This window comes from Ptychodera flava, chromosome 4 (genome assembly GCF_041260155.1).
Source record: "Ptychodera flava strain L36383 chromosome 4, AS_Pfla_20210202, whole genome shotgun sequence".
Lineage (NCBI taxonomy): Eukaryota > Metazoa > Hemichordata > Enteropneusta > Ptychoderidae > Ptychodera > Ptychodera flava.
Window position 1 is genome coordinate 18604546 of NC_091931.1, and position 10002 is coordinate 18614547.

The window sequence follows — 10002 nt, forward strand, 5'->3', positions numbered from 1 at the left end:
TAATAAGTCATAGTATGATGAGTACCAGGAATGGAAAGGCTCGCCAGAGATATATCGTCATTCAAGTTTGACATCCAGTCTGGATAACTGATTCCAGCAGTCTTTCCTGTATTATAGTCTGGTCTCAATGGTACACCGTCAGCGCCGCCCTTGCAGCAACCTATAGCTAAGTATATCATATGTATCAATAGAGTATGTCTCGCCATCATCTTTCCGAACGTCCTAATGATTGTTCTGACAACTGCAATATACTAAGTAACGGTCTTTTGGCATTTTCAGACCCGACAAGAAATGATAGGTATGATTTCTGTACTTTATAGTAGAGTATGATGCGCAAACGCCATGGGCACTACATCAGTACTTAGTGGAGTTTCCTGAAGCGAAGTGCCATCAGGTTATCTGTTTATGACTTCGTGAGAATCTCATAAACTATGACGCAGTCTAAATCCCACGCGTCATTGTTAGGACACACAGGTCTTGATCATCACTCTCTCGTAAACTGTATTACCACCCACACAGAAAATTAACTTCTGTACCACGATACAACACAGCACATTATGTAGTTCGCGAGTGCCACGTTAGGGTCACAAACACACCCTGAGCACGAGCAGAGTTTCAGAAAAGTTATTTGTCCCATGAACTACTGCATTTCTTCACTGGCAGCTGTGTACTTTGGTTTGTCGACGATTTCTCTAATTCTCAATTTACGCTTTCAACAATGAACGCTTTCACCAATGAGTGGACAAGGGCAGCCGTAAAGCCGTTCATAGACAAGGTATTTGCGCGTGGGCAAATTTGTTTCTGTGTCAGGGGACGTGGTACTGGTGGGCGGGTACTTGTTCAGTGGGCTACCTGAAAAGGGCCGAGTTGGCGGGAATATTTCATTATTTTCGTCAGTTTTTAAGTGGGGAGAAGAAAGCATGCGATCAAGAGATCTAAGCTGATACTTTTGAAGTTGAGGAGGAAAATGGTGAGATTTCTTGGTGGGGAGTGTGGAGAAATCTTGTCGGGGGCATTTTTCAAAATCTTGCGAGAGGACTGGTACGAACACGTATTATTCCCCATCCCACTTTTAATAATTACTAAAATATGTTCGAAATACATATTTACAGATTAAAACACCCACGGTTACAATTTCTCAAAATTAACTGGTGGGTTTCCCTATAGTGGTTGTGGAGCAGCGTAACATGCGTATGCTGACGGGTCATTTATAAATAAAGTTTTATTCCAAGCTGCACCACGCAGTGAAACCTATTCGCAAAAAAACCTAAAAACAAAACAAAACAAAACAAAACAAAACAAAAACAAAACTAAACCGAAAGAATATGAATAGGATGCAAAAAATCTTGACTACCTTTCTCCGTGTACAGGGCCAGTGCAACGAACCACGGCTAACATCCCAATCAAAGCCCCAGTGACAAAAACTATACTTGGGTGTTTCTATGGCCCATTACAGCTTCACAACCCAAAACCTCTGTAGTAGAAAAGTCGGGTCCAGTCATCAAGAGCTGTATGGAGAGCAGCACAAAAGTGAAGAAAGCAAAGGTCAAATCGCAGGTCACCACAATCGTCATTGTCAGTGTTCCACAAGTTCCGCCTTTTTGTTCGGCTGGTTGTTTTTTTCCGGTGGTTTCCGTGTATCTGCAATGTCAGCTGTTGAGCTCGCTCAGTACACTCAGTTTACCGTTTCGTGCTGCATTGTCTTCACTCATTTATTTATAGAGCGCTTAGTGTCGTTTTTTTACTAAATTATGTTTTGGTCTGGTCTGTAGTATTTCTTCACAGCAGATTACGTGCATAGTGAATATACTGCAGCTGACCGGCCAGACTACAAAAAACCCATCAGGCTGGTTTGAATATTTTTGGTCTTTGTTTAATCCATCTAAATACGTTTATGAACACTGAGATTATGCTCATTATATGATTATTTCGGTAATTCTGACTAGAGTAATTTTGCATCGTATTAAATGGATTAACATAGGGATATTTTAATTCCCCCTTTAGATGAATAACCAAAGACAAGTATCATAAGGTCAAAGGTCGGGAAGTCACCCTATGTAGACGATCTTCCCTCAAAACTTTTTAAGTGTTGTTGTACTGAAAAATGTAGGTTACTTTGTAATTTTTCTGAAGTTATTTTCAGTACAGGAAATTATCCCATCGCTTGGATGGAAGGTGTTTTATTTGCAATTTGTAAAAGCACTCATGGGACGTGGCTTGTCACTATCGCGGGATTTTAGCTTTTCACCGTCGGCTCGATATTGTTACCACCTCTTGGGCAGATAACAAAACGCGATTCTGCTCTTGCTATCATGTCTAATTATTTTAACGATTCACACATTATTAAAAGTACGTAACATCCATAGAAAGGTATTTTTCTTGCGCAACCGTTACTTTTCAAAATGCGTTTGACATGGGGAAAGGAATTTCAATTCTTTGCAACTTGGTAATGAACTTGTATTTGAGGCTTTTAAAATCATTTTTTGTTCAAATTTTCAGTTTTGTTTGCGGGGAGATATAATTTTGTCTTGCAGCGCAAGCTGTAGAGAATGTTTATCTGCAGTTTCTTTTGGTGTAACTTTGATCTGATATATATCTAATTATACTTAGAAGCATTGGCCAGTGTCATGTTATTAAATAGCTCATTTGCATATTTTATGAAGTTTTATAATTAGTCATATAACTCTGATATAACAGCACCAAATTTGATAAATTCTGCTGCAGATACTGATCTGACTGATATCTAATTGTGGTGTAAAGCACTTAGTAGTGTCAAGTTAATTAAGGGTTCATTTGCATATTTAATGAACTTTGTAATAAGGTATATAACTCTGAAATTACGGCACCCAAGTCAGTGAAATCTGGTACAGATATTGATCTGATAAATATCTAATTGTACTGACAAGCATTTGGCAGTGTCAAGTTAACAAATAGCTCATTTGCATATTTTATGAAGTTTTGTAATTAGTCATATAACTCCGAAATAACTGCACCAAACTTGGTGAATCTGCTGCAGATACTAATCCGATAGATATCTAATTGTGGTGTGTAGTATTTAGTTGTGCGGAGTTAATTAAGGGTTCATTTGCATATTTTACGAACTTTGCAATTAGTGATATTACTCAAAATTACAGCATTACATTTGATGAAACTTGCTACAGATATTGATCTGAAAAATATTTAATTGTACTGAGAAGCATTGGGCATGTCAAGTTAATAATTAGCTCATTTACATATAACATAAAGTTTTGTAATTAGTGATTTAACTCTGAGAGTACTGTGCGAAAGTTGATGAAACCTGGTACATATAATGATATAACAGATATCTGATGGCTCTTATTACACGCCTCATACGGGTGTCCATTATATTGGTATGAATTGGGTTTATTGACAGGAATATTGCAAAACATAATAAAATAAATCCTCGTCAGAGATAGTTACTCTGGCAGTAGACTGTATACACGTATAGTCTTATCAGAAGTCTGTCTTCCACTCCGCGTCGTGTGCTCAATTGAACTGCCGTCAGAATATACAATCTCTGTCTTTGTTCTTGCGTTTTGGTTAGTGATGAATCTGAGGTCTGTAAATGTTGTGCAACATCTCCTTGCTCGTCGTCGTTTGAGACAGGTCAAAGGTACAATTGATTTGCTCGTCGTCGTTTGAGACAGGTCAAAGGTACAGTTGTTTTACAAAATGTCATAACAGTCAAAAAGTATGCAGTAATTCATGTCATACTGTATTATTTCATGCGTCCGGTAGAGTCTGATAAATGTCAATACATGTCGAGTCATCAGCAGTCAATTTCAATGCTTGATAATTAAGTTTGCAATTTTGTCAAACTCAAAATCTGTACAAGTCATTCATATATAACGTCATTCCTTCCATTCAGGGGTCACATTAGCACACGTTGTTCTGTTGAGTAAATGCTAAAATTTTCTAGTATGTTCACTGGATATCAACAGGTGAGCACATTCAGTTCATATCAGGTGATAGTATAATTGATTTCCCCTTCCCAGTACGTAACTTTCAACGACGTCTTTCTCTCTCACATTCTTTTCTATATCGACTATTGTGCTTTTGTGAAGTGAATCGACATGATTCTTATTCCAGTGTTCATTTATATTATTTCCGTCGCTCTAACAGCCATATTAATCTTTTTTTTTTTATTTTTCCTCTGCCTGAAATTGTGTTGGAATACCAGGTACCCTTTCTATCAAGCTATACATTCTTGCTTATGTCGTAAGTTCATTCGTGAAAATGCACTTGTAATCACAGTGACCAAACTTACTAATGTAAATCTAGAGGTTGTTCAAATGGAAAAAAATATGCTGAAACACCTGCAAGAGGGATGGTCATTTATAGGTACAACCGGTTGCGGTACACAAGTGTTGTATTCCAGATGTGGTTGTCCAGTCATACATTTACTGGAGAGATGGATGCTGATTCAGAGCCAATTTTCTTGTGCGGGCTATTATGACTCAATAATCCAATAATGTCTTCTCAATGTTGACCATGCACATATACATGGCGCTGCGACGAAGTGCAAGAAGTCTTTCTTTGACCTCATACAGCCTTTGTTACAAGAAAAAAACTCATATTAGTGAGAGATTTTATGTGTTTGTAGACATAAGCGCGCAAATTACAAAATTCAATTCGTCCATACAAGATAGACTACGACATGACCTAATGCTAGAAAAAGAAGGAAGAGTATCGAAAAACAATGAGAAAAAACAGAAAATTCGGGAACTTGTGAATTCAGCTGAGAATCATGACTGTAGAAAAATTTTCTTGAGATTGCTCTGTACATCTATGGCACCCATGCATTCATCATTTAGCCTAGATTGGCCCCCGACCAGCACGGCTATCAGAAATGCTTCTATTCTTTGAAGTGGTGAAAATGGTTCTACAAAAAGTATATATCGATGGGGTTCCTTATTTTTATATTTTTGTTTAAAACTACATCAAAGGTTTAAATTATGACCAAGAGGTCAAGAGCCGTGGAAGAGCTCGCTGGCAGGTAACGGAAGCTTATTATGTTTTCATGATAATATTTTAAGTAAACTAAATTATATTCCTATACACTTGTCTTTAGATATTTGCAGCCAGAGTTATTCCAAATTTGCCTTAAGGTGGGTCATTTTCTGCTCCTTTGAAGCACTAGCCATAGAGAATATTCATATACAGTTTTACAATTGTCTTTCTTTTAATCTAACACAGCTTGATAGAGTTGTAATAATGGAGATATCTACGTGCAAGCAAAAGTTTCTTCAGGAATTTTCACCTTGTACACGACATAATTACTGAAAACTCGTGAAAAGAGATATATCACAAAGGTTAGATACAAATACTATACGAGAAAATAAGCATTCTTTTATGAAAACCATAAACGTCTTGGAAGTAAACGAGCTCATTGTCTATACATTGGAAATAAAATAGTGAAAAGAGCATTGAAAACAACATCTGACAGAAAAAAAAAACATTATAAAAAATAAAATTCGGATGACATATTAGTCAAAAATAAAACCAAAAGATACAAAACAAATCAAACTTGCACTATATAGAAAGAAAGCACCTTAGATCTAAATATTGATGCTTACTTAATGACGGGCCTGGAATGTGGATTATAATTCTTATTATAATACCCGTGCGAATGCATCGTTATATCCCCCAACCCGATGAACTGCACAGAACAATACGGTTTGAGCATTATAGCCTTCTTCTAATTTTGCTCACATAAAATTTATCCCTGCGTGTAACTCTGAGTGACATATTTCAATCCTATGTATGTCTACCGTAGTGCAATTGTGTCGGAAATGGTATGTAATGAGATTGAAGTGTCAATACTGCCGTGAGCGACGATGTACATGTGTTACTACTGGTGATCAGTTGTTCAGTCTGTACTTGATAGTTTTGTACATTTTGCAAGTACGGAAATAATGCGCATAGCGCCTCTCTCTCCGTGTCTCTCTGTGTGTCTCTCTCTCTCTCTGTCTCTCTTTGCCTCCCCTCTCTCTCTCTCACATTCCAATATGCGTTAAAATAAACGTGCTTTTATTGCCCGTTCAGATTTATGTTCATTTTTATATCATTGTTTGTTCTATAACAGTCACAATTCACAATCTTATCATTTCTATCCCTTGAATTTGATACCCAGTTTATCAACATTGAGTCTATCCGATTATATTTTCAGGACAGCCTTGAAAAAGACCGTTTGAATTCGAATATATCGGACACTGGATACCGGCAATGTTACAGATTTATTGCCTTTCTAGGCCATCGGCCTATAAGCGAAGTAAACACAACAAAATATTGAGCGCAGGTGATGCACAGATAAATTTACACATCACAACAGTTACACACATGTGGTAAGCGAAGATCTCAGATCCATGACTGTATAAATATTATCACAATGATGGAAAAGTTTTGTAACATCCGATCATGATGTAATCATTAATACTCGAAATGTGTTTTGGTTTAGTTCAATGTATGCCTAGAGACAGATCCGTTCTGAGATAGTTGTACATAGTATCAGTTATCACCTGTGTTACATAGCTCATATACTCTGAAATGTCAATCTATTCCTATTTGTTGACTTTCCTCGGTGGCAAAGTCAAACGATGAAAAACCAAAAACATGCAAAACCTGGATAAATTTACAAATACTATTCAAGAAAGGGTTCTTCGTTGGTTCTAGAAAGCTCTGGGGAACCTTATATATACGCATGTTTGTTTTCTCGAATAGCTGTTTTGACCATGTTGGTTTACAAATATAAGATATTTTGGAATATGGTGAGCTCAAAAACACCTTTAAATTGACAACTTTATGTGCTACCCATAAATACCCAACACAGTAAGCTTATGAAAATAAAATATTTTTTAATGATGACATCAATGTCCGTCTCCTTACTAAATCAAGATCATGTAACAAAATGTTCGCCTGAAGAACCAATATGTCAGGAGACTATGGAGCAGCTTTGTCTGATAAATGAGACCACTTCTTACTGTTGTGACAAAAATGAGAAGATACACACACTCTTAGACCAAAAGATCTATCGCCTGAGGGCGCTCTCTGCGCTTCCCCTCTAAGATGGGGGGCGTAGGGAGCGCCCTCGAGCGACGTATCCTTCAGTCTACACACACTCCCCGACCACAGATTTCGTTTGTTGTGTTTTTACTGAGTGATAATAAAGGTCGACGCCATTTTCTTTGAAGTCTTTCAATTATGAAATAATATTGCAATACCTATATTTCTGATCCATAACATAAAATTGGCATTATGAATGCATAGAAGATTTTAAAATGACCCCTAAAATCTTCAATGGAAACTGCCCAGTGCGACGACTGGCACTGCGAAAATGGTTCAGGTATTTGTAAACTTGTCTTGCTAATGTTAAAGTGGCGATAGAAAAAATGTTGCGCGACGACAAAATTGCAGGCCTAAATATTTGTGGTATAAAACAACTTTTGGAATTGATGAAGAGCACACCTTGTGAACTATCCGATATTCCCCCTTTACGGGTCATGACTATCTGTATCTTTGTTTTGTCAAGGTTAGCTTAAAGAATTGACATAGCTTTTCAATTAGTTCCTGCAAATTACGTACAGAGTGTACAAAAACTTACGATGACATTGGAGTAAAGCAGGCAGCCCCTGGCATCCTCACGTTTGTCCATTATCTTATAAGAGACTGGTCGGTTTCTTCGGCGCGGGGGTGGGGCGTTGCGGGTCCACGGGTAGTAACCGTGTTTTGGATTTTGCCGATTAAATTCGGCATATTTTTTGGAAATGATCTATAGGGGTCAGTGTATTTTTGAACTATAGCAGCGTCTCATAATAGTTCTACTCTGGAATAAAAAAGACGCTCGTAATGGCGGCATAAACAAACCTCCATGTTCAAGCGCGTATGGAAATATAGATACTTCTATGCGCCTTTTCATATGTTGATTTGTACCGTGTTGTACCTTTGAGTTTCGGGTTTAACCTGAGTTGGCTATGGCCTAGCGCCTTGCATTCTGTCAATATGCAGTCAAGGCGAAGTCATTCACATCTAAATGTGTTTACCTTTACATAACATGTTTAAAAGAGTTTTGCAGAATAAGTTACCAAACACTTTCACATCAACAATTTCAGCTGTGATGATTAGCTTTTGTGGCTTACATAGCTTTTCATTGCATTGTCGACAGTCCATCGTGTCTATTCACCGTTTAGAAGGGTATTAGGTGATCTTACAGTGACAAGTTGGCACTAAATTAGTATAGGCCTAGTATGATTACCGAGTGCTGCGGAAGCGGGCTCAGTAAGGGATAGATTTCCCATAACCGAAAGTCCGTGGCTGGCACTCGCATTAAATTTTTGAGTGAATAGTAGAGATGTTAAAAAAGCTAAAATGACACATGAGGCTGTCAGCATTTTACATTCTCATGATTTGAACTACTCTGCTATCAATTTATGCATTTATATGATTCTTTCAAGGACTAAATTGTCTTGAGTAAGTTAGTCATTGCTCATAAGAATCTTTTCGACAAGTGCCCCTCCCGGAAAATCCATCACTACAGTCCCCCACTTCTTCTTACCAGGGTTGCTGTCGATAAATTTTATCAGTTTTGGGTTGATTAGATCTGCAACTTCGTATTCGAAGATCCTTCTCCCTCTGCCGCTGGTATACGTCAAGAACAATTGATCACCCCGGTCATCACTGGCCTTATTCAAATTATTCCTGATCGAGTTCCACTTTGCGTTGATTTCTCTTGGCTGAAGGGAAAATACTTCCCGGTCGTCAGCTATTTCAGCATCGCTGTAATTTACCCCAACCCGTCCGTTGGCAAAATCGTCAAGGATAACAATCTTGCCACGTGCTTCTCCAAGATTCGGTATTGCATTGGTTGTCCAGAAGTACTCGGAATTATATCCACTGATATACTCTCTAAATGTTTCTTCCATACTTCTGGTGTTACTGGACTCTATGTGTTCCTTCTTAACACGCATGAGAACAACCTCACGTGGATGAAGTCTTAGGAAGTGAGTGACTTTTCGGAGAACAGCATTTAAACTTAAGTGTTGGAAATACACGCCCTTGTGAATTGAAAGAACGTCACGAAAATGTCTGCAGCCTATGTCGAGGAAACGTATTCCGGCCTCTAGTTGGGTGCCCAGTGTCCACGATTGGCATTGAGCAAAGTGCCCGCCATACCCGTTATAAGTCATAGTATTGTGAGTGCCAGGAATGGAAAGGCTCGCCAGAGATATGTCGTCATTCAAGTTTGACATCCAGTCTGGATAACTGATTCCAGCAATCTTTCCTGTATTGTAGTCTGGTCTCAGGACAGCAGCATTAGCGCCGCCCTCGTTGCATACTATAACTAGGTATATCATATTCATCAATACAGTGTGTTTTGCTGTCATCTTTCCGAAGGAGTTTCTGGTCCACATGATCGTTGTGACACCAACAGTATTTTGAGTAACGTCCGTCACAGTCCTACAAATTTATCCCAGCTCTTCTTCTTCGAGAGAGGTATTTTACTTTATTTAACAATTTAACATGGAGTATGATGCACAAAAGCCATGGGCACTATATTATTTCTTGCTGGATTTTCCAACAGCGAATCACAATTAAAGTCATTTGTTTATGACTTCGTGGTAAACACAAAACTATTACGCTGTCAAATTCTACTAAAGCTCTCGTAAACCGTATTTCTACCCACGCACAAATGAACCTACGGACCAAGATACAGTTTGGGCAAGTTAAAGTTCACGAGTGCTAGTGTTTCTATCACAAACAAATGACCTTGAGTGCAAGTGAAGTATCGGAAAAGTGATTTGTCTCATGAACTACTGCAGTTCTTCATCGGCAGGCGTGAAGTTTGATTTGTCGACGGTTTCTGTGATTCTCGGTTTAAGCTATTATCCATGATTGTACAGGGGCAGCTGAAAATATTTTAATTGATAACGTATTTGTGTATGGACAAATTCGTTTCTGTATGAGTGGCCACTTTACCCATGGGCA

The 10002-nt window shown here is 38.2% G+C and overlaps 1 protein-coding gene across 1 annotated transcript; it reads right to left on the reverse strand.

Annotated features, from left to right (window-relative positions):
- Window positions 1-8492: 8492 nt before the first annotated feature.
- LOC139132131 (1-phosphatidylinositol phosphodiesterase-like) lies at window positions 8493-9428 on the reverse strand. The gene has a single exon (XM_070698521.1). The coding sequence runs from the start codon at window positions 9426-9428 to the stop codon at window positions 8493-8495; it is 936 nt and encodes a 311-aa protein (XP_070554622.1).
- Between the last annotated feature and the right edge of the window lie 574 nt (window positions 9429-10002).

Bases quoted from the DNA above. Each gene is read 5' to 3' on its own strand.
- LOC139132131 (XM_070698521.1), bottom strand. From the start codon at position 9,428: ATGTGGACCAGAAACTCCTTCGGAAAGATGACAGCAAAACACACTGTA.